The sequence below is a fragment of the Cyanistes caeruleus genome, chromosome 34, assembly GCF_971803275.1.
Source record: "Cyanistes caeruleus chromosome 34, bCyaCae1.hap1.1, whole genome shotgun sequence".
Lineage (NCBI taxonomy): Eukaryota > Metazoa > Chordata > Aves > Passeriformes > Paridae > Cyanistes > Cyanistes caeruleus.
Window position 1 is genome coordinate 850,196 of NC_141735.1, and position 24,819 is coordinate 875,014.

Genomic DNA, 24,819 nt, shown 5'->3' on the forward strand with positions numbered 1-24,819 from the left:
GGCCCGGCCGCCCCTCCCCCACCCGCCCCTCCCCCCCCACAATCCCAAATTCCGCTTTTTTCACCCGTTTATTAAAAAAACCCCGAAATTCCAACAGCGAAACCGGGGGGGTGGGGGGGGAGGGGCGGCGCGGGGTGGGGATCCCAGGGTGGGCGTGGCCTCGGGTGGGCGTGGCCTCAGGGCCCTTCGCTGAATCGCGTCACGCCCCCAAGGCGGGGCCGGGCAGGGCCCTGGGGGAGGGGACAATGACGTCACCAAGGGGTCACCGAGGGGGGCTTGGTGTCACCCCAGCCCCTCCCCCAGTGTCCCCAGTGTCCCCCAGCCCCTCCCCCAGTGTCCCCAGTGTCCCCCCAGTGTCCCCCAGCCCCTCCCCCAGTGTCCCCCCAGTGTCCCCCAGCCCCTCCCCCAGTGTCCCCCCAGTGTCCCCCAGCCCCTCCCCCAGTGTCCCCAGTGTCCCCCAGCCCCTCCCCCAGTGTCCCCAGTGTCCCCCAGCCCCTCCCCCAGTGTCCCCCCAGTGTCCCCCAGCCCCTCCCCCAGTGTCCCCAGTGTCCCCCAGCCCCTCCCCCAGTGTCCCCCCAGTGTCCCCCAGCCCCTCCCCCAGTGTCCCCCAGCCCCTCCCCCACGTCCCCAGTGTCCCCCAGTCCCTCCCCCAGTGTCCCCCAGCCCCTCCCCCACGTCCCCAGTGTCCCCAGTGTCCCCCAGCCCCTCCCCCAGTGTCCCCAGTGTCCCCCCTGCCCTGTCCCTGCTGTCCCCGAATGTCCCCAACGTCTCTCACCCCCCCCCCACCCCATGGTGTCCCCAATCCCCGCCCCACCCCCCCTCACCCGATGTCCCCCCCCACCTCCCGTGTCCCTCAGGTCCCCTGGGTGTCCCCCACGATGTCCCCTCACCCCTGGGCGTCACCCACCCCTGATGTCTCCCCGGTGTCCCCCCCTGTCCCCAATGTCCCCAGCCCCCTTCCAATGTCCCCAATGTCCCCCCAGTGTCCCCCCGGTGTCCCCCCGGTGTCACCTCCAGCCGTCTCCTCCCCTGTCCCATCCTGTCCCCGATGTCCCCCTGATGTCCCCCAATGTCCCTCCCATCCCCCAATGTCCCTCCTGTCCCCAATGTCCCCAGCCCCCTTCCAATGTCCCCAGTGTCCCCCCAATGTCCCCGATGTCCCCCCCGATGTCCCCCAGTGTCATCTCCAGCCGTCTCCTCCCCTGTCCCTGATGTCCGCCCAGTGTCCCCAATGTCCCCAATGTCCCCCCAATGTCCCCGATGTCCCCCCCGATGTCCCCCGGTGTCCCCCCGGTGTCACCTCCAGCCGTCTCCTCCCCTGTCCCCCGCTGTCCCTCCAGGCCGGGCCCTGCAGCGCTCGGGACCCCGGGGGGGGCTCACGGGGCAGCGCCTCGGGGTCCCTGCGGCACCGGGGGGGTCACCCAGGGGTCACCCAGGGGTCACGGGGTCACCCAGGGGTCACCCAGGGTTCACCCAGGGGTCACGGAGTCACCCAGGGGTCACTGGGATTACCCAGGGGTCACCCAGGGGTCACGGGGTCACCCAGGGGTCACCCAGGGTTCACCCAGGGGTCACGGGGTCACCCAGGGGTCACCCAGGGGTCACGCAAGGGTCACAGGAGGGTCACCAGGGGTCACCCAGGGGTTACCGGTGTCACCCAGGGGTCACCCAGGGGTCACAGGGTCACCCAGGGGTCACAGAGGTCACCCAGGGGTCACCGGGGTCACCCAGGGGTCATATCGGGGTCACCCCCAGCCCCAAAGCCCCCAGCTCCAAACAGGGACCCCGCCCCCACCCTCGAGGTGTCCCCACCCCCCTCTGTGTCCACAGCCCCATTTTGGGGACCCCCCCCCAACCCCACGGCAGCCGTTTGGGGGTTCCCACCCTCATTTTTGGGGTTCCCCTCCCCATTTTTGGTGTTCCCATCCTCATTTTTGGGGTTCCCCTCCCCATTTTGGGGTTCCCATCCCCATTTTTGGGGTTCCCCTCCCCATTTTTGGGGTTCCCATCCTCATTTTTGGGGTTCCCATCACCATTTTGGGGTTCCCATCCCCATTTCTGGGGTTCCCATCCTCATTTTGGGGTTCCCCTCCCCATTTTGGGGTTCCCCTCCCCATTTTGGGGTTCCCATCCCCATTTTGGGGTTCCCATCCCCATTTTTGGGGTTCCCATCCCCATTTTTGGGGTTCCCATCCTCATTTTTGGGTTCCCATCCCCATTTTTGGGGTTCCCATCCTCATTTTTGGGGTTCCCATCCCTGTTTTTGGGATCCCCCCCCCCCAATTCCCGGGGTGCTCACCCGGGGGTCGAGGGGGGCCCCCCAAATTTGCGCCGTTTGGGTTCGGGGGGGTCGGGCCCCCCCTGCTTCTCGCGGCGCTCGGCGGCGCGGTCCCGGTACTTCATCTGGGGGGGGGAGGGGCACACGGGGGTCAGCCCGGGCCAGGGACCCCCCCCCAAAACCCAGGGACCCCCCCCAAAACCCAGAGACCTCCCAGGAACCCCCAGGGACCCCTCCCGAAACCCCCAAAACCCCCCTCAGGACCCCCCCAGAACCCAAAGAACCCACAGGACCCTCCCCCAACACTCAGGGACCCCCCCCAAACCCCAAAAACCTCACCAGGGACCCCCCCAGAACCCAGGGACCCCCCCCAAACCCCCCTCAGGGACCCCCCCCAGAACCCAAAACCCCCCCCAAACCCCAAAAACCTCACCAGGGACCCCCCCACGACCCATGGACCCCCCCCCAAACCCCCCTCAGGGACCCCCCCCAGAACCCAAAAGTGCCCCCACCCACCTCAAGGACCCCCCCCAAACCCCCCCCAGGACCCTCCCCCAACACCCAGAGACCCCCCCTCCCAAACCCAAAGACCCCCAGGGACCCCCCCCAAAACCCAGAGACCCCCCCCAAACCCCAAAAACCTCACCAGGGACCCTCCCAGAATCCAGGGACCCCCCCCACGACCCAGGGACCCCCCCCCAAACCCCCCTCAGGGACCCCCCCCAGAACCCAAAAGTGCCCCCACCCACCTCAAGGACCCCCCCCAAACCCCCCCCAGGACCCTCCCCCAACACCCAGAGACCCCCCCCCCCCCAAAACCCAAAGACCCCCAGGGACCTTCCCAAACCCCAGGGACCCCCCCCAAATCCCAAAAACCCCATCAAGGACCCCCCCAAAAACCCAAAGACCCCCCCCAAAACCCTCCCCCAACACCCAGGGACCCCCCCCAAAACCCAAGACCCCCCAGAGACCCCCCCCCAAACACCACCCCTCCCCCACCCCTATGCCTGCACTGAGAACTCCCCTCCCCCTCCCCATAAACGCCCCCTCCCAACCCCCCCCCCAATGTCCCTGTGTGTCCCCAAATGTCCCCTCCCCCACCCCCCGACCCCTCCCCCACCCCCCTGACCCCTCCCCCACCCCCCCGACCCCTCCCCCACCCCCCTGACCCCTCCCCCACCTCGCTGTCCCCTCGCTCGCCTCCCTCGGGGGGGCCCAGGTGGCTCCGGCGCTGCAGCTCCAGGTTTTGCTGGGGGGGGGGGAGACGTTTTTGGGGACATTTTGGGACATTTTGGGACATTTGGGGTGACCCCCTCCCCCCGGAGCTGGAGGGACCCCGAGGTTTGGGGAGATTTTGGGGGGGTTTTGGGGTATTTTGGGGGTAATTTTGGGGTATTTTGGGGTATTTTTGGGGTGGTTTTGGGGTAATTTTGGGGGGTTTTGGGGTATTTTGGGGGTAATTTTGGGGTATTTTTGGAGTATTTTGGGGTAATTTTGGGGTGGTTTTTGGGGTATTTTTGGGGTGGTTTTGGGGGTTATTTTTGGGGCGTTTCTGGGGTATTTTTGGGGTATTGTGCGGGGTATTTTTTGAGCATTTCTGGGGTATTTTGGGGGTATTTTTGGGGTGGTTTTGGGGTGGTTTTGGGGGGTATTTCTTGTGGATTTCTGTGGGTTTTTTTGGGGGTATTTTGGGGTATTTTTGGGGGTAATTTCAGGGTAATTTCAGGATGATTTCAGGATGATTTCAGGGTAATTTCAGGACAATTTTGGGATTGTTTTGGGGTGATTTCAGGATAATTTTGGGACAATTTCAGGATGATTTTTGGGGGTGATTTCAGGGTAATTTCAGGATAATTTCCGGATGATTTCGGGATTGTTTTGGGGCTGATTTCAGGGTAATTTCAGGATGATTTCAGGATGATTTCAGGATGATTTCAGGGTAATTTCAGGATAATTTTGGGATAATTTTAGGATGATTTCAGGATGATTTCGGGGGTAATTTCAGGACAATTTTGGGATGGTTTTGGGGATAATTTCAGGATAATTTCAGGATAATTTCCGGATGATTTCGGGATGATTTTGGGGCTGATTTCAGGGTAATTTCAGAGTAATTTCAGGATGATTTCGGGACAATTCCAGAACGATTTCAGGATGGTTTTGGGGCTGATTTCAGGATAATTTCAGGATAATTTTGGGATAATTCCAAGACGATTTTGGGGGTGATTTTAGGATGATTTCAGGATGATTTCAGGATGATTTTGGGGCTGATTTCAGGATAATTTCCGGATGATTTCGGGATTGTTTTGAGGCTGATTTCAGGATAATTTCAGGATAATTTCCGGATGATTTCAGGATGGTTTTGGGGGTGATTTCCGGGTAATTTCAGGATAATTTCCAGATGATTTTGGGGCTGATTTCAGGATAATTTCCGGATGATTTCAGGATGATTTCGGGGGTAATTTCAGGACAATTTTGGGATTGTTTTGGGGGTGATTTCAGGATAATTTTGGGATTGATTTGGGGGTGATTTCAGGGTAATTTCAAGATAATTTCAGGATAATTTTGGGACAATTTCAGGACGATTTCAGGATGATTTTGGGGCTGATTTCAGGGTAATTTCAGGATGATTTCAGGATGATTTCGGGGGTAATTTCAGGACAATTTTGGGATGGTTTTGGGGGTGATTTCAGGATAATTTTGGGACAATTTCAGGATGATTTTGGGGCTGATTTCAGGGTAATTTCAGGGATAATTTCGGGACAATTCCAGGATAATTTCAGGACGATTTCAGGACAATTCCAGAACGATTTCAGGATGGTTTTGGGGGTGATTTCAGGATAATTTCAGGATAATTTCCGGATGATTTCAGGATGGTTTTGGGGGTGATTTCCGGGTAATTTCAGGATAATTTCCAGATGATTTTGGGGCTGATTTCAGGATAATTTCCGGCTGATTTCAGGATGATTTGGGGGTGATTTCAGGACAATTCCAGGACAATTTCAGGATGATTTGGGGCTGATTTCAGGACAATTCCAGGACGATTTCAGGATGATTTGGGGGTGGTTCTGGGGTACCTTGTGCAGCCCCGAGAGCTGCTGGTGGCGCAGCAGAGCCTCCCTGCTGGGGAACTGCCGGCGGCACAGCAAACACGCCAGCTTGGCCCAGTCCGTCAGCGGCTCCTCGGGGACCCCCGGGGCCCCCCCGCGCTCCCCCTCCTCCTCACTCTCGCTCTCCCCGCTGTAGGCGGCCACCAGACCCCGGGGGGGGCTCTGGGAGGGGAGAAAACAGGGAAAAAATGAGGGGAAATAAGGAAAAAATGGGGAAAAATGAGGGGAAATGGGGAAAAAATGGGGAAAAATGGGGGGAATGGGGAAAAAATGGGGAAAAAGGGGGAAAAAATGGGGAAAAAACAGGGAAAAAATGATGGGAAATGGGGAAAAATGGGGAAAAATGGGGGGAAATGGGGAAAAAATGGGGGGAAATGGGGAAGAAATGGGGAAAAATGGGGGGAAATTGGGAAAAAACAGAGAAAAAATGAGGGGAAATGGGGAAAAAGCAGGGAAAAATGAGGGGAAATGGGGAAGAAATGGGGAAAAAAGGGGAAAGAACAGGAAAAAAGAGGAAAAAACGGGGAAAAATGAGGGGAAATGGGGAAAAAATGGGGGAAAACGGGGGTGGGGGAAAGCTTGAGAATGTTTTGGGGGGAAAAATGGGGGTCAGAGCGGGTTTGGGGGGTTTTAGGGGGGAAATGGGGGTCTGGGGGGAGGTTGGGGGGGATTTTCAGGGATTTTGGGGGTCTCAGGGGGATTTTGGGGGGGGTCTCACCAGCCTCTCGTCGCCCCCCAGCCGGGGCAGCTCCAGGGGGAGGTGCTGCCGCTCGGCCAAAGCGCCCTGGGGGGGTCCAGGAGGGGTCAGGGGGGGTCCCTAAAATCCTCAATGTCCCCCAGCCTCGCACCCAGCCCCTCAGAACCCCCAAACAGCCCCAAAATCCCACTCTGCGCCCCCCAAAACCCTTCAAACCCCCCCAAAATCCCCCTCAAACCTCCCCAAATCCTCTCAATGTCCCCCCAGACCCCTCCATGACACCCAGGACTCCCCCAAACCCCTCCAGGACCCATCCAGGACCCCCCCAAACACCCCCAAACCTCTCCAGGACCCATCCAGGACCCCCCAAACACCCCCAAACCCCTCCAGGACCCATCCAGGACCCCCCAAACCCCCTCAAACCCCTCCAGGACCCATCCAGGACCCCCCAAACACCCTCAAACCCCTCCAGGACCCATCCAAGACCCTTCAATCTCCTCTATGACCCCCTCAGGACCCCTCCAGACCCCACCAGGACCCCCCAAACCCCCTCAAACCCCCCCAGATCCCACCAGGACCTCCCAGATGCCTCCAGACCCCTCCATGACCCCCCCCAGACCCCTCCAGGAACCCCCTAGACCCTTCCAGAATGCCCCCAGACCCCTCCATGACTTCCAGGACCCCCCCCAGGAGCCCCCAGCCCCACCTTTTTCTCCAGGATGGCGTAGCCGGCGTCGGCCGCGGCCGCCTCGCGCCGCTCGTCCTCGCGGGGGGCCGGGGGGGGCCCCGAGCTGCGGCCGCTCTCGCGCTGCTTGTTCAGGCTCCGAGCCCAGCGCTCCATGTCCTTGGCGATCTGAGACCCCCAGAGACCCCCTGAGATCACCTGGGACCCTCCTGAGACCCCCTGAGATCACCTGGGACCCCCAGAGACCCCCTGAGATCACCTGAGACCCCCTGGGAACCCCTGAGATCACCTGGGACCCCCCTGAGACCCCCTGAGATCACCTGGGACCCCCCTGAGATCACCTGGGACCCCCCGAGACCCCCCTGGGAACCCCTGAGATCACCTGGGACCTTCCTGGGACCCCCCTGAGATCACCTGGGACCCCCTGAGATCACCTGGGACCCCCCTGAGACCTCCTGAGATCACCTGGGACCCCCTGGGAACCCCCTGAGACCCCCTGAGATCACCTGGGACCCCCTGAGACCCCCTGAGATCACCTGGGACCCCCTGAGATCACCTGGGACCCCCAGAGACCCCCCTGGGAACCCCTGAGACCACCCAGAACCACCCAGAGACCCCCAAAGACCCCCCCACAAGGACCCCCAGAAAGCCCCAAAACCACCCAAGGACCCCCCCAGAACCACCCAGAGACCTCCCAGAAATCCCCAGAGACCCTCAGAGACCCCCAAATACCCCAGAACCACCTTGAGACCCCTCCAGAGCCCCCCCAGAGCCACCCAGGGACCCCCAAAACCACTCAGGGTGCCCCCCAAAACCACCCAGAGATCCCCAGAGACCCTCCAGGGACACCCAGAGCCTTCCAGAACCATCCAGAGCCCCCCAAAATCCCCCAGGGACCCCCCAGAGCGGACAAGAACGAGACAAACTCCGCTCCCATTTCCCTCCCCCCCAATTTTCAGGACCCTCCCCATTTTTAAAACAATTTTTAGGCTTTTCCACCCCAAACCCCTCCCCCAACTCATTTTTTAGGGGTTCCCCTCCCCCCCCTTTTTTTATTACCTGCTGGGCCGTTTTGGTTTTGTGCTTCTCCTTTTTGTCCTTGGGCTCTTTGGGGGTCCCGGGGGTCCCGGGGGGTCCCGGGGGGGGCTCGGCGGGGGGAGCGGCCACGTAGGTTCGTCTGTCACCGTCCCAGTACAGGTACTGCCCCGCCCCCGCGTCGTAGTAGTACTGGGGGGGAGGGGCAGAGAGCAGGGAATTATCAGGATTTTTTTCGGATTTTTTTGGGATTTTTTGGGGATTTTTTCAGGATTTTTTTGGGATTTTTTTAGGATTTTTTTTGGATTTTTTGAGGATTTTTTTAGGATTTTTTGGGGATTTTTTTAGGATATTTTTGGGATTTTTTTAGGATTTTTTTCAGATTTTTTTAGGATTTTTTTAGGATTTTTTTCGGATTTTTTTCGGATTTTTGGGGGATTTTTTTCAGATTTTTGGGGGATTTTTTTAGGATTTTTTTGGGATTTTTTTGGGATTTTTTTGGGATTTTTTTTGGATTTTTTTTAGGATTTTTTTCGGATTTTTTGGGGATTTTTTCGGATTTTTTTCGGATTTTTTGGGGATTTTTTTCGGATTTTTTGGGGATTTTTTTAGGGTTTTTTGGGGATTTTTTTAGGATTTTTTGGGGATTTTTTTCAGATTTTTTGGGTTTTTTTGGGGATTTTTTTCGGATTTTTTTGGGATTTTTTTCGGATTTTTTTAGGATTTTTTTAAGATTTTTTTGAGATTGTTTTAGGATTTTTTCGGGATTTTTTTTAGGATTTTTTTCAGATTTTTTGGGGATTTTTTTAGGATTTTTTTAGATTTTTTGGGGAATTTTTTCGGATTTTTTTGGGATTTTTTTAGGATTTTTTGGGGGTTTTTTTGGATTTTTTAAACTTTTTTTTACGTTTTAGGGGACCCCAAATTCCTCCCCCCGCACCCCAAAACCCCAAACCCCCACCCCAAATTCATTTTCCTCTGCAAAAACCCCCTTAAAAACCCCATTTTTGAGTCTAAAATCCCAATTTTTCCCCCCAAAACTTTGCTTTTTTCACCCCAAATTTCACCCCGGGGTTTTGGGGCACCCCAAATTCCTCCCCCCGCACCCCAAAACCCCAAACCCCCACCCCAAATTCATTTTCCTCTCCAAAAACCCCTTTAAAAACCCCATTTTTGAGTCTAAAATCCCAATTTTTCCCCCCAAAACTTCGCTTTTTTCACCCCAAATTTCACCCCGGGGTTTTGGGGGACCCCAAATTCCTCCCCCCGCACCCCAAAACCCCAAACCCCCACCCCAAATTCATTTTCCTCTCCAAAAACCCCTTTAAAAACCCCATTTTTGAGTCTAAAATCCCAATTTTTCCCCCCAAAACTTCGCTTTTTTCACCCCAAATTTCACCCCGGGGTTTTGGGGGACCCCAAATTCCTCCCCCTGCACCCCAAAACCCCAAACCTGGGAGTGGGGGTCGTAGTAGAGCCCCGTCAGGGGGTCGTAGTAGTACCCCGAGGTTTCGTCGTACTGGTACGTGGAGACGTCGGGCACGGCTGGGGGAGGGGAGGGGGGAGGTTTTGGGGGTCTTCCCGAATTTTTTTGGGGTCCCCGAAATGCTGAGGAACTCCAGGGTACCCCCAAAAGAGCCCCGAGGAATTCCTAAAAAATTTCCTCTGAAATCTCTTAAATTTTCGAAATATTCCTTCCAAAATTCCCAAAATTTCCCCCAAAAATTCCCTCGAATTCTCCCAAAAATTCCCCCCAAAATTCCTCAAAATTCCCCCCAAAATTCCCAAAAATTCCCCCCAAAATTCCTCAAAATTCCCCCCAAAATTCCCAAAAATTCCCCCCAAAATTCCCAAAAGTTCCCCCAAAATTCCCTCAAAATTCCCAAAAACTCCTGCCAAAATTCCTCCCAAAATTCCCTTTAATTTTCCCCCAAATTCTCTCAAATTTCCCCCAAATCCCCCCAAGACCCCCCAGACCCCCCAAATCCTCCTCAAATCCACCCCAATTTCTCTCAAATCCCCCCAAAACCCCCCCAAGACCCCCCAAATCCCCCCCAGGCCCCCCCAAATCCCCCCAAATCCCCCCCAAACCCCACTCACGGTACTGCCCGTAGCTCTCCCCGCTGGGGGGGGCGGCCGGGGGGGGCCCCCCGGGGGTAGAATTTGGGGTCTCAGCCTTGAGGGGCCCCGAGTAGCTCTGGGGGGAGGGGGAGGGGAGCACCCCAAAATTAACCCCCAGCCCCAAAACCCCCCCCTGAACCCCTCCCCCCCCCGTCCAATTTTGGGGGTCACGTCACCCCCCCAGACCCCTCCGGTGCCTCCCCCTCCTCCTTTTTGGGGTGTCCCCCCCCACCCCTCATTTTAAGCCCCTCCCCCACCCGTTTACAGCCCCCCTCCCCCCTCATCTCCCCCAATTTTGGGGTCCCCACTCTGATTTTTGGGGCTCCCCCCCTCCCCCCCCCTATTTTTGGGGTTCCCCCCATGGGTTTTAGGGCGCCCCCTCCCCCAATTTTGGGTTTTTCTCTCCCCTCCCCCCCTCCCCCCCCCAGATTTTGGGGTCTCACCTGCCCGGGGGGTCCCGGGGGTGTCACCGTGGGGGTCTCGGTGGTGGGGGAGGGGTAGGGGGTGGCCCCTGGGGGGGCGCGGGGGGGGAAGGGTCCCCCCCCTCCGGCCCCTCCCCCACCCCCCGCGGGGTCCTGGGGCGGCTCCTCCGGGCCTGCAGGGGGCGCCAAGCGCGCAGGAAGTGACGTCATTTATGGGGGAGGGGACACACCTGGGGACACCTGGGGGATGGTCAGGAACACCTGGGAAGACTCAGAGACACCTGGGGACATCTGAGCATGTCTGGGAACACCTGGGAGTGGCGGATGGGGGGCCTGGGAACACCTGGGAACACCTGGGAACACCTGGGGACACCTGGGGACACCTGGAAATGGTGGGAGGTGGGGCTGGGAACACCTGGCGAGGGAGGACACCACACCTGGGAACACCTGGGGGGTAAAGGTCACACCTGGGGGATGTTCAGGAACACCTGGGGACACCTGGCAGTGAGGGAATCACACCTGGGAACACCTGAGAGTGGTGGATGGGGGGCCTGGGAACACCTGGGAACACCTGGCGAGGGTGGGGACCACACCTGGGAACATCTGGGGGGGCTGGGAACAGCGGGAGAGACACCTGGGGAGGGCAGAAATCACACCTGGGGACACCTGGGGACACCTGGGGACACCTGGGGGGAGGGGAGGTCACACCTGGTTGGGTGCTGGCACTCACCGGGGGCGGGGCCATCAGCCTTGCTGGGGGTGGGGCCGGGCAGGGTGGGGCCAGGGGGCGGGGCCGAGGCTCCTTTCAGGTAGGCGGGGCTGTAGAGGGCGGGGCCAGGCCCGGGGAACGGCTCCTCCGATTGGTAGAAGCTGCTGAAGTCAGCGCTGGGCTCCTCCCCCCCCGCCCAGGGCGTGTCTGAACCAGGAGCAGCCTGGGGGCGGGGACAGAACAGGCCACGCCCCCTCAGTATGAAACCACGCCCACACCAAGCAAGCCACGCCCCCTCCCCACCCCAGGAGGTTTAAAGCACCTCCCTATTGGAGCCCCACCCCAGTTCATGAAGCCCCTCCCACCTCATTGACCACACCCAGATCACACCCCATAACCCCGCCCACCCGTGCAGGTGTGACATCACCTGTCCAGGTGTCCCCTCACCTGTGACAGCGCCCATTGGGCAGCAGCGATGGCCGTGGAGGCGACGGAGGCGGCGCTGGCGCGGGGGGGCCCCTCCCCTGGCCCCGCCCCCTGCACGTCCCTGGGGGTGGAGCCACATGTAAGGGGCAGGGCCTGCGCCCTGGGAGGGGCCGAGTGGGTGGGGCCAAAGAAAAGGGTGGGGTTCTGGGGGCGGGGCCTATGTTGGGTGTGGTTCTGGGGGCGGGGCCTATGTTGGGTGTGGTTCTGGGGGTGGGGCCTGTGTTGGGTGTGTTTCTGTGGGCGGGGCCTGTGTTGGGTGTGGTTCTGGGGGTGGGGCCTGTGTTGGGTGTGGTTCTGGGGGTGGAGCCTGTGCTGGGTGTGGTTCTGGGGGTGGGGCCTGTGTTGGGCGTGGTTCTGGGGGTGGAGCCTGTGCTGGGTGTGGTTCTGGGGGCGGGGCCTGTGCCAGGTGTGATGGGAGCGGGGCCTGGCACAGCAGCGGCTCCAGGGTGGTGCCCAGGTGTGCTGCCCTGCCCCTCGAGGCCCCGCCCCCTCGAGGCCCCGCCCCCTCGAGGCCCCGCCCCCTCGAGGCCCCGCCCCCTCACCTCTTGGAGCCCTTGGCGAACTCCACGTTGATGCTTTTGCCGTCGATGTGCAGGGGGGGGTGCAGGGCCTGCAGCATCTGCAGCAGCTGCGCCGCTTCCTGCGCCCGCCCGCCCGTCAGCGCGTCCCAGTACATCCCAGTACATCCCAGTACATCCCAGTACATCCCAGTACATCCCAGTATATCCCAGTTCATCCCAGTACATCCCAGTACATCCCAGTACATCCCAGTACATCCCAGTACATCCCAGTGCATCCCAGTGCATCCCAGTGCCCTCCCAGTACATCCCAGTATATCCCAGTACATCCCAGTACATCCCAGTACATCCCAGTACATCCCAATATATCCCAGTGCCCTCCCAATACATCCCAGTGTCCTCCCAGTTACCCCCAGTGCCCTCCCAGCACGTCCCAGTACATCCCAGTACATCCCAGTGCATCCCAGTACATCCCAGTTCATCCCAGTATATCCCAGTGCCCTCCCAGTACATCCCAGTATATCCCAGTATATCCCAGTATATCCCAGTGCCCTCCCAGTGCTCCCAAATCCCCTCCCAGTGCACCCCAGTGTGCCCCAGTGGCTCCAAATCCACTCCCAGTCCCCTCCCAGTGCCCCCCAGTGCCCCCCAAACCCTCCCAGTCCCCTCCCAGTCCCCCCCAGTGTCCCCCAGTCCCCCCCAGTCCCTCCCAGTCCCCCCCAGTCCCTCCAGTCCCTCCCAGTCCCCCCCCAGTCCCTCCCAGTCCCTCCCCAGTCCCCCCCAGTCCCTCCAGTCCCTCCCAGTCCCCTCCCCAGTCCCCTCCCAGTCCCCCCCAGTCCCCCCCAGTCCCCCCCAGTGCCCCCCAGTGCCCCCCAGTGCCCACCACGATGGTGCTGAGCTGCACGAAGGCGAAGCCGCGGTTCAGCTGTGTCTGTCTGTCCTTGATGACGCGGACGTTGGCGGCCGAGAGGGCGGCGAAGGGGGCGAGCGCGGCCAGGATGGACTCGAGGCTGCTCTGGGGGTGCAGGTTCCGCAGGATGATGGCTGCGGGGACAGGGGGACACCTGGGGACACCTGGGGACAGCTGGGGACACCTGGGGATACCTGGGACACACCTGGGGGCACCTGGGGAAACCTGGGGACATCTGGGGACAGCTGGGGACACACCTGGGGACACCTGGAACACACCTGGGGACAGCTGGGGAAACCTGGGGACATCTGGGGACACACCTGGGGATACCTGGGGACAGCTGGGGACACCTGGGACACACCTGGGGACACCTGGGGACAGCTGGGGACACCTGGGGAAACCTGGGGACACACCTGGGGATACCTGAGGACAGCTGGGGACACCTGGGACACACCTGGGGACACCTGGGGGCACCTGGGGACAGCTGGGGATACCTGGAGACACCTGGACACACCTGGGGACACCTGGGGATACCTGGAGACACCTGGGGACACCCGGGATACACCTGGGACACACCTGGGACACACCTGGGGACACACCTGGGACACCTGGGGACAGCTGGGGACACACCTGGGGGCACCTGGGGACATCTGGGGACACCTGGACACACCTGGGGGCACCTGGGGACATCTGGGGACAGCTGAGGACACCTGGGGACACACCTGGGAGCACCTGGACACACCTGGACACACACCTGGGGACACCTGGGGGCACCTGGACACACCTGGGGACACACCTGGGGACACCTTCGGGCACCTGGGGACAGCTGGGGACACCTGGGAGGGCACTGGGAAGGTAACAGGGGACACTGGGCACACCTAGGAACACCTGGTGACACCTGGGGACACACCTGGGGACAGCTGAGGACACCTGGTGACACACCTGAGCACACCTGAGCTCACCTGGGGACACCTGAGTCCCCCCCAAATCCATCCCAGGACCGCTGAATCCACCCCAAAAATCCCCAAAAAGCCCCACAAAAAAAAAATCCCAAAAATATAAAATTAAATCCTCCTCCCTAAAAATCCCCAAAATTTCCCAAAAACTTCCTGAATTTCCCTCAAATCCCCCAAAATCCCCCCAAATCCTCACTCACTGTCGTTAGCGTTGTCAGCTCCGGGCTCGGTGCCCCCCTGGGACCCCCCTGGGGGCCCCCCAAGGGTGGGGCCGTAGGGTTGGGGGAGGGGCAGGAGCCCCCCTCCCCCCCCCGGCACCAGCTCCGGACGGGGACCCCCCGGACCCCTCTGCTCGGCCTCTGCACCCCAAAAAAAACCCCAAAATCAGGGATTGAACCCTAAAATAAACCCTAAAATCAGGGATTGAAAACCCCCCAAAAAAACCCCAAAAAACCCCAAAATCAGGGGTTGAAACCCCCAAAAAAAACCCAAAATCAGGGATTGAAACCTCCCCAAAAAAACCCCAAAATCAGGGATTGAAACCTAAAATAAACCCTAAAATCAGGGATTGAAAACCCCCCAAAAAACCCCCAAAATCAGGGGTTGAAACCCCCAAAAAAACCTCAAAATCAGGGATTGAAAACCCATTAAAAAACCCCAAAATTGGGGATTGAACCCTAAAATAAACCCCAAAATCAGGGATTGAAACCCCCCCAAAAAAACCCCAAAATCAGGGATTGAAACCCCCCCAAAAAAACCCAAAAAACCCCCCAAAATCAGGGAATGAATCCTAAACCCCCCCCCAGAAAACCCCAAAATAAACCCCAAAATCAGGGATTGAACCCTAAAGCCTCCCCCCAAGTAAACCCCAAAAAAACCGAAAATCAGGGATTGAAAACCCCCCAAAAAACCCCAAAATCAGGGATTGAAACCCCCCCAAAAAACCCCAAAATCAGGGATTGAAAACCCATTAAAAAACCCCAAAATTGGGGATTGAACCCTAAAATAAACCCCAAAATCAGGGATTGAAACCCCCCCAAAAAAACCCCAAAATCAGGGATTGAAACCCCCCCAAAAAAACCCCAAAATCAGGGATTGAAACCCCCCCAAAAAAACCCAAAAAACCCCCCAAAATCAGGGATTGAACCCTAAAGCCTCCCCCCCAGAAAACCCCAAAATAAACCCCAAAATCAGGGATTGAACCCTAAAGCCTCCCCCCAAGTAAACCCCAAAAAAACCGAAAATCAGGGATTGAAAACCCCCCAAAAAACCCCAAAATCAACGGGTTGAAACCCCCCCAAAAAACCCCCAAAATCAGGGATTGAAAACCCCCAAAAAACCCCAAAATCAGGGATTGAAACCCCCCAAAAAACCCCAAAAACAGGGATTGAAACCCCCGCAAAAAACCCCAAAATCAGGGATTGAAACCCCCCAAAAAAACCCCAAAATCAGGGATTGAAACCCCCCAAAAAACCCCAAAATCAGGGATTGAAACCCCCAAAAAACCCCAAAACCAGGGGACCCTCTGGGTGTTGGGAGCACCCCAATATTTAGGAGGATTTTGGGGTCAGTTTAGGGGATTTTAGGGGGGATCCCCCCAAGTTTTGGGGTGAAATCCTGGGGTTTTGGGGTCACTCACCGGCTTTGGGGACGCCGCATTTGAAACATTTCTCGCGTCGCTTGAAGTTCTGCACCCCGCACTGGGAACCCCAAAAATTATCACACCCCAAAATTGTCACACCCCAAAATTTATCACACCCCAAATTATCACACCCCAAACTGGGAACCCCAAAAATTATCACACCCTAAAATTGTCACACCCCAAAATTGTCACACCCCAAAATTATCACACCCCAAAATTGTCACACCCCAAAATCGTCACACCCCAAACTGGGAACCCCAAAAACCTCAGCACGCCAAAATTATCACACCCCGAATTATCACTCCCCAAACCACAACACCCCAAATTATCACACCCCAAATTATCACACCCCAAGTTATCACACCCCAAAACCACCCTGGAACCCCCCAACCCCCCCCCCTGCAAATCACAGCACCCCAAAATCTCTCAGCTCCCCCCCAGGACCCCTAAAACAACCAATCCATCCCAGTCCCCTCCCAGTGCCCCCCAATCCCCTCCCAGTGCCCCCCAATCCCCTCCCAGTTCCCCCCAGTCCCTCCCAGTCCCCCCCAGTCCCCCCCAGTCCCTCCCAGTCTCTCCCAGTCCCCCCCAGTCTCTCCCAGTCCCCCCCAGTCCCTCCCAGTCCCCCCCAATCCCCTCCCAGTCCCCCCCAGTCCCCCCCAGTGCCCCCCAGTCCCTCCCAGTCCCTCCCAATGCCCCCCAATCCCCTCCCAGTCCCCCCCAATCCCCTCCCAGTGCCCCCCAATCCCCTCCCAGTGCCCCCAAATCCCCTCCCAGTCCATCCCAGTCCCTCCCAGTCCCTCCCAGTCCCTCCCAGTCCCTCCCAGTCCCTCCCAGTCTCTCCCAGTTCCCCCAGTCCCCTCCCAGTCCCCCCCAGTCCCTCCCAGTCCCCCCCAGTCCCTCCCAGTTCCCCCAGTGCCCCCCAGTGACCCCAGTCCCCCCCAGTCTCTCCCAGTTCCCTCCCAGTTCCCCCCAGTGCCCCCCAGTCCCCCCCAGTCCTTCCCAGTTCCCTCCAGTCCCCTCCCAGTCCCCTCCCAGTTGCCCCTCAATCCCCTCCCAGTCTCTCCCAGTTCCCCCCAGTGCCCCCCAATCCCCTCCCAGTGCCCCCCAAATCCCCTCCCAGTCCCTCCCAGTCCCCCCCAGTCTCTCCCAGTTCCCCCCAATCCCCTCCCAGTCCCTCCCAGTGCCCCCCAGTCCCTCCCAGTCCCCCCCAATCCCCTCCCAGTCCCCTCCCAGTTGCCCCTCAATCCCCTCCCAGTCCCTCCCAGTCTCTCCCAGTCCCTCCCAGTCCCCCCCAGTCCCCCCCAGTTCCCCCCAGTGCCCCCACCTTAGCACACAGCCAGTCCTCGTTGATTTTGGGTTTGGGGTCGCTGTAGTGCAGGGACACGCGGTGCCCCAGCAGGGTCAGCCCGGCCTGGGGGGCACAAGGGGGTCACGGGGAGGTCAGAGGTCATGGGGGGTCAGAGGTCACGGGGGGTCACAGGGGGGTCACAGGGGGGGTCACAGGGGGGGTCACAGGGGGGGTCAGAGGCTCACACCGTGCCCCAGCCTGGCCCAGGGGGGGCACAGGGGGGGCTCGGTTCGAGGGGCACCAGGGGGGCACCAGGACACAAATCTGGGGGGCACCAGAGCTGGAATCTGGGGGGCACCAGGGGGGCACCAGAGCTGGAATCTGGGGGGCACCAGGGGGGCACCAGGACACAAATCTGGGGGGCACCAGGGGGGCACCAGGACACAAATCTGGGGGGCACCAGAGCTGGAATTTGGGGGGCACCAGGACCTGAATTTGGGGGGCACCAGGGGGACACCAGGGCTGGAATTTGGGGGGCACCAGCAGCACCAGCAGCTCAGACTGGGAGCACTGGGAGTCGCACACGGCCCCTGTGCCCATCCCCCACTGTGGGGATGGATCAGAGCTCCACATGGCCACCAGTACAGACCAGTATGGACCAGTACAGACCGGTACAGACCAGTACAGACCAGTATGGACCAGTACAGACCAGTACAGACCAGTATGGACCAGTACAGACCGGTACAGACCGGTACAGACCGGTACAGACCAACAGAAACCAGCACAGACTGGTACAAACAGAACCAAACCAGTAGAGACCAGTACAACCCAGTACAGACCAATACAAACCAGTCCAGACCAGTACAAACTGGTGTAGACCAATACAAACCAGTAGAGACCGGTACAAACTGGTACGGACCAGTACAAACCGGTCCTGACCAGTACAAACTGGTGTAGACCAGTACAAATCAGTAGAGACTGGCCCAGATCCGCATGGACCAGTACAAACCAGTAACACCCAGTACAAACCAGTAACCCCCAGTACAAACCAGTAACGCCCAGTACAAACCAGTAACCCCCAGTACAAACCAGTAACCCCCAGTACAAACCAGTAACGCCCAGTACAAACCAGTCCAGACCACTAAACCCCCAAAGACCCCTCCTCCACCTGCTCCACCCCCTGCCCCTCCCCACTCGTTTAGCCCCACCCCTTCTGTTGCCCCTCCCCCTTCTGTTGCCCCTCTTTTGTTGCCCCCCCGCTTCTGATGCCCCTCCCCTTCTGATGCCCCTCCCCCTTTTGATGCCCCACCCCTTCTGATGCCCCTCCCCTTCTGATGCCCCTCCCCCTTTTGATGCCCCTCCCCCTTTTGATGCCCCTCCCCTTCTGATGCCCCTCCCCTTCTGATGCCCCTCCCCCTTCTGAAGCCCCTCCCCCACCTGGTTGGCCTCCATCCACCTGGCCGCCTCCTGCACGTGATGGAATTCCACGAAGGCGAATCCTCGGCTCTGACCTGGAAAGGGGCCGGGGGTGTCGGGGTGCTGGGGGGGTGGGGGAGCACCCATGGGTGCTGCTGGGACCCCCCCCCTCCCCCCACACCTCCCCGGGGACCCCCTGGGATGGGGAGGGGCACCCGTGGGTGGTCCCGGGACCCTTCAGGGATGCTGGAGGTGAGGGCCTGCAAGTGCTCCTGGTGCCCCTCGAGGGTCTTGGGGGGTCCTGGGGAAGGTTCTGGCACCCCTGGGTGCTCCTAGGGAAGGTTCTGGCACCCCTGGGTGCTCCTAGGGAAGGTTCTGGCACCCCTGGGTGCTCCTGGGGACAAGGACAGCACCCCTGGGTGCTCCTAAGGAACGTTCTGGCACCCTTGGGTGCCCCCCGAGTCTGGTGCAGCACCCCTGGGTGCTCCTGGGGAAGGTTCTGGCACCCCTGGGTGCTCCTAAAGAAAGTTCTGGCACCCCTGGGTGCTCCTTGAGATGGGACCAGCACCCCTGGGTGCTCCTGGAGAAGGTTCTGGCACCCCTGGGTGCCCCCCGAGCCTGGTGCAGCACCCCTGGGTGCCCTTAAGGAAGGTTCTGGCACCCCTGGGTGCCCCCCAAATCTGGTGCAGCACCCCTGGGTGCTCCTAAGGGGGGACAGACACCCCTGGGTGTCCCTGGGGAAAGGATGAGCACCCCTGGGTGCCCCTGAGGGGGGAACAGACACCCCTGGGTGCCCCTAAAGACAGGACCAGCACCCCTGGGTGCTCCTGGGAAAGGGATGAGCACCTCTGGGTGCCCCCAAAGATGGAACCAGCACCCCTGGGTGCCCTGCGGGATGGGATCAGCACCCCTGGGTGCTCCTGAGCGGGGACAGACACCCCTGGGTGTCCCTGGGGGACGGAACCGGCACCCCTGGGTGCTCCTGAGTGGGGACAGACACCCCTGGGTGTCCCTAGGGAGGGGACAGACACCCCTGGGTGCCCCCTGAGAACAAATCCAGCACCCCTGGGTGCTCCCTAAGCCTGGCACAGCACCCCTGGGTGCCCCTAAAGAAAAGATCAGCACCCCTGGGTGCTCCTGAAAAGGGATCAGCTCCCCTGGGTGCCCCTAAAGATGAAATCGGCACCCCTGGGTGCCCTGTGGGACGGGATCAGCACCCCTGGGTGCCCCTAAAGACAGGACCAGCACCCCTGGGTGCTCCTAGGGACAGGATCAGCACCCCTGGGTGCTCCCTAAGCCTGGCACAGCACCCCTGGGTGCCCCTAAAGATGGGATCAGCACCCCTGGGTGCCCTGTGGGACGGGATCAGCACCCCTGGGTGCCCTGTGGGACGGGATCAGCACCCCTGGGTGCCCCTAAAGATGGGAACAGCACCCCTGGGTGCCCCTAAAGATGGGATCAGCACCCCTGGGTGCCCCTAAAGATGGGAACAGCACCCCTGGGTGCTCCCTAAGGAAGAAACCGGCACCCCTGGGTGCCCCGGGGAAATGAGGCGCCCCCCTGATGCCAGCACAGCACCCCTGGGTGCTCCTAAAGAGAGGACAAACACCCCTGGGTGCTCCTAAAAATAGGACTGGCACCCCTGGGTGCCCCTAGGGACAGGACAAGCACCCCTGGGTGCTCCTGGGGAGGGGATGGACACCCCTGGGTGTCCCTGGGAACGGGATCAGCACCCCTGGGTGCTCCTAAGGATGGGATCAGCACCCCTGGGTGCTCCTAAAGATGGGAACAGCACCCCTGGGTGCTCCTGAGGAAGTGACAGACACCCCTGGGTGCCCCTGGTCCTGGGATCAGCACCCCTGGGTGCCCAAAAAAGGTGACAGACACCCCTGGGTGCCCCCTGAGCCTGGCAGAAACACTCTCAGGTGCCCCTAAGGACAGGACCAGCACCCCTGGGTGCCCCTGAGGAGGTGACAGAGACCCCCAGGTGCCCCTGAAAAGGTGACAGAGACCCCCAGGTGCCCCCTCAGGACCAGCCCAGCCCCCCTGGGTGCCCCTGGAACAGGTAAACCCCCCCCCCCAATGAGAGTTCGGGGTGGCCCCCACCCCAAAGGATGCCAGGAGGGAGGTGGGTGGAGCCCAGGTGTGCAGGGAGGGCCCAGGTGTGCAGGGAGGGCCCAGGTGTGCAGGGGGTGGAGCCCAGATGTGCAGGGGGTGGAGCCCAGATGTGCAGGGAGGGCCCAGATGTGCAGGGAGGGCCCAGGTGTGCAGGGGTGGGGCCCAGATGTGCAGGGGGTGGAGCCCAGGTGTGCAGGGGGTGGAGCCCAGATGTGCAGGGAGGGCCCAGGTGTGCAGGGGGTGGAGCCCAGATGTGCAGGGAGGGCCCAGGTGTGCAGGGGAGGGCCCAGGTGAGGCTCACCTGAGGATTTGTTGCGCATCAGCCGCACCTCACGGGGCTGCACCCCCTGCGCCTGCAGCTGCGCCCGGATCTGTGGGGACAGGGCTGGGTCACCTGGGGACACCTGGGGTCACCTGGGGACATCTGGGGACACCTGGGGACAGGGCTGGGACACCTGGGGACACCTGGGGACAGGACTAGGACACATGGGGACACCTGGGGACAGGGCTGGGTCACCTGAGGACATCTGGGGACACCTGGGGACAGGGCTGGGACACCTGGGGACACCTGGGGACAGGACTAGGACACATGGGGACACCTGGGGACAGGGCTGGGTCACCTGAGGACATCTGGGGACACCTGGGGACAGGGCTGGGACACCTGGGGACACCTGGGGACATCTGGGGACACCTGGGGACAGGGCTGGGACACTTGGGGACACCCCAGAGGGCACCTGGGAGCACTCGGGGCTGGGCACACCTCAAACCCCACCTGAGCCTCCTCACCTGAGAGCCCCCAGAATGTCCCCAGGTGAGTGGGAGGGGCCCAGGTGACCTCGGGGTGTCCCAGGGACAGGGGTGGGGTGTGGGGGCGTGGCCAAGGGCTCACCTGGGTTACCTGGGGGGGCGTGGCCATCACACCTCAGGTGCGTTTAAAGCAGCTCGTGAATGGGGGCGGGGCTTACATGGGTGTGGCTCCAAGGGGGCGTGGCCAAACCATTGATGGACATTTGGGAACGCAGGTGGGATTTAAAGGGACAGAACCTCTCAAGGGGGCGGGACCATCACAAATTAAGACAGAGCCGCCCTCCATGGGGGCGTGGCCACCGCAAAAGGGGCGTGGCCATCCCAGAAGAGAGTGGCTATGGCTGAAGGGGGCAGGGCTCTGCCGCATAAAGGGGTGGAGCCTTCCCCAAAAAGGAGGCGTGGCCATCCCAGAAGGGAATGGGCGATAGCTGAAGGGGGCGTGGCTCTGCCAGGTAAAGGGGTGGAGCCTTCCCAAAAAAAAAAAAAAGGAGGCGTGGCCAAAGAGGGCGGGGCTCACGTCGTTCTCGGTGGCCGCCTGGGGCAGCATGCGCAGCATGACGATGGTGCTGGCCCTCGGCTCCTCCTCGGCGCCCTCCCGGTAATCCTGGTCCCGGTAATCGCCGTCGGCGCCGAACGGCAGCGCCGGGGGGTCCCGGGGAGGCTCCCGGGGCTGCTCCCGTTTGCGGGGGGGCTCCGAGTTCTCGTAGGAGGCCTGGGGGAGGGGAGGGAGGGAGGGATGTGTGGGAGGGGGCTCAGAGCCCACCCGCAGTGGGGTGAGCCCTCCCCGGCAGCCGGCGTGTTGGAGCCTGAGATCCAGAGTGTGTGCCCTTGCTTCTAACGCTGAATTCTAGCACTCAAACAAACACTGAGTTTCACAAAACGTGAAATTCACGAGCGTGTTTTCACGGTGATGCACGAAAAGAAATGACAAATTTAGATAGGAAAAGCGTGCGTAGATTAGAAAGTTTCTTAAATCACTGGGTGAAAAAGAAATTTAGAGAACAAGAGACAAGATGGGGGATTTAGGGTGTTGTCTCTTGTCTTTCTTCTTTTTCCTTCGTGTTCTTCTCCGAGGGGTTTTTGGGTAGCTTTAAGCGATTGGGTAAAAAATGCCATGCAGGGCACAAGTGTTGGGTCATTGGGTCACTAAGAAAAATAATTTAATTGGCATCTGTTAATTGAGTAAATGGACGTAAAAAAGACCTCGAAAAGGATCTTTTTTAACCATTTTACCCCTTTTCTATCTTAGTGTACGTAACTCCTTGTACTTTGTAATGCTGATAAGAATAAGCAAAATAAAATAATAAATAATAAAAAGAATAAACAAGAGGCCTCCCTTCAATCTTCACTTCAGAGGGGAAAAAAAACCCGAATCCGAGCTCAGTAACGAGACGCTGGCTCACCTGAGGGGGGGTCCCGGCAGCGGGGGGTCCCTCCGGGGGTCCCCCGTAGCCGCGATAGTCCATGTCGCGATAGTCGTGGTCGCGCTGGCTGCGGGAGCCGTCCTCGGAGAGGGGTGGGGCACCCCCGTAACGCCCCGTGCGGTCCCCACGGCCGCCCCTGCCGAGGGGATGGGGGTCAGCCGTGCACCCCAGACCTTTGTGGGGTCCCCCAATGGCTCCTTTCAAATTCTGGGGTCCCCCAAAGCCCCCCCTGCCCTCAGGGGTCCCCCAACGGCTCCTTTCACCTTTTGGGGTTCCCCCAATGGCTCCTTCCACCTTCTGGGGTCCCCAAAAGTCTCCTTTCACATTCTGGGGTCCCCAAATGGCTCCTTTCACATTCTGGGGTCCCCCAACGGCTCCTTTCACCTTTTGGGGTCCCCCCAATGGCTCCTTTCACATTCTGGGGTCCCCCAATGGCTCCTTTCACCTTCTGGGGTCCCCAAATGGCTCATTCCACATTCTGGGGTCCCCCAAAGCCCCCCCTGCCCTCGGGGGTCCCCCAACGGCTCCTTTCACCTTCTGGGGTCCCCCAATGGCTCCTTCCACATTCTGGGGTCCCCAAAAGTCTCCTTTCACCTTCTGGGGTCCCCAAATGGCTCCTTTCACCTTCTGGGGTCCCCCCATGGCTCCTTTCACATTCTGGGGTCCCCCAATGGCCTCTTCACCTTCTGGGGTCCCCCCAATGGCTCCTTCCACATTCTGGGGTCCCCCCAATGGCTCCTTCCACATTCTGGGGTCCCCAAAAGTCTCCTTTCACATTCTGGGGTCCCCAAATGGCTCCTTTCACCTTCTGGGGTCCCCCCAATGGCCTCTTCACATTCTGGGGTCCCCCAATGGCTCCTTTCACCTTCTGGGATCCCCAAAAGTCTCCTTTCACCTTCTGGGGTCCCCCAATGGCTCCTTTCACCTTCTGGGGTCCCCCCAACGGCTCCTTTCACCTTCTGGGGTCCCCAAAAGTCTCCTTTCACCTTCTGGGGTCCCCCCAATGGCTCCTTCCACCTTCTGGGGTTCCCCAAATGGCTCCTTCCACATTCTGGGGTCCCCCCAAAAGTCTCCTTTCACCTTCTGGGGTCCCCCCAATGGCTCCTTTCACATTCTGGGGTCCCCCAAATGGCTCCTTTCACATTCTGGGGTCCCCCCAATGGCTCCTTTCACCTTCTGGGGTCCCCCCAATGGCTCCTTTCACCTTCTGGGGTCCCCAATGGCTCCTTCCACCTTCTGGGGTCCCCCAAATGGCTCCTTTCACCTTCTGGGGTCCCCAAAGTCCCCCCTGCCCTTGGTGGTCCCCAAATGCCATCACCCCCCACCACGGTATCACCAAATACCCCCAAATTTCCCGGTGTCACCTCCCCAAAATATGAAATTTCTTTTCATGGGGGTTCTCAGGAGCTCCCCGGATTTTTTCCCCCCCCCCATTCCCCGGTTTTGGGGGTCCTCAGGTTCCCCTCCCCCTACCTGCGCTCGTACTCCATGGTGGCAGCACCTGTGAGGGCAGCAACTGGTCAGACTGGGAGGAACTGGGGGCTGAATGAACTGGGAAAGCGCTGGGGATGGACTGGGAGAAACTACCTGAGAATTCTGTGGTAAACTGGGAAAGGAGAAAGGGGAGCGAAGATGGAACTGGGATGAACCGGGGAGCACCGGGCCTTGTTCAATGGAACAGGAGCACACAGGACCACCCTCACACCCCGCCTCCAATTAAAATGCGAGCCCACACCTCCTAATTAACATGCATAATCCCGCAAGAGAAATGAGGGTGGAAATTCCAGCACCGCGTCTCGGTCTCACACCCCCTCCCTCACAAACTGCACCGGGAGTTCCGCTCCGCCCCGCCCCTCCCGGTGAGTCCCGCCCCTCCCGGTGAGTCCCTCCCATCCCCACAGACCCCTCCCCATCCCGGCCGGGCCCGTTCCGCCCCTCACGGACGTTCCGACCTTCCCGAGCGCAGCCGCCGCCGCTCCCGAGCACCAAAATGGCGGCGCCGCTCCCGCTCAGTGAAACCCGTCCCGCCCGCCAACTCTCGCCGCGCTCCCATTGGCCGAGGCTCCCGCCAGTCTTAAAAATCCCGCGTTCTAATTGGTCCTCGCTGTACAGGGGGCGGTGCAGGGCTACGACCGGCTATGATTGGCTGCGGAGCAAGCACCGTGAGGGAGCGGGTGGTACAAAGCGAACGCAGTGC

The 24,819-nt window shown here is 59.9% G+C and overlaps 1 protein-coding gene across 1 annotated transcript; it reads right to left on the minus strand.

The window, feature by feature from the left end:
- Nucleotides 1–102: 102 nt before the first annotated feature.
- RBM10 (RNA binding motif protein 10) lies at nucleotides 103–24,630 on the minus strand. The gene is made up of 24 exons (XM_086870986.1): nucleotides 24,575–24,630; nucleotides 24,096–24,123; nucleotides 22,602–22,758; nucleotides 21,716–21,910; nucleotides 20,693–20,762; nucleotides 18,295–18,368; nucleotides 16,894–16,980; nucleotides 15,564–15,624; nucleotides 14,125–14,283; nucleotides 12,942–13,102; nucleotides 12,083–12,180; nucleotides 11,502–11,601; nucleotides 11,076–11,277; nucleotides 10,367–10,518; nucleotides 9,903–9,999; nucleotides 9,256–9,347; nucleotides 7,827–7,994; nucleotides 6,789–6,935; nucleotides 6,104–6,169; nucleotides 5,353–5,547; nucleotides 3,459–3,527; nucleotides 2,300–2,403; nucleotides 1,301–1,400; nucleotides 103–230 (listed from the first exon to the last, which is right to left on the minus strand). The coding sequence occupies exons 2-24, from the start codon at nucleotides 24,110–24,112 to the stop codon at nucleotides 177–179; spliced, it is 2,625 nt and encodes an 874-aa protein (XP_086727112.1). The 5' UTR covers nucleotides 24,113–24,123; nucleotides 24,575–24,630; the 3' UTR covers nucleotides 103–176.
- Between the last annotated feature and the right edge of the window lie 189 nt (nucleotides 24,631–24,819).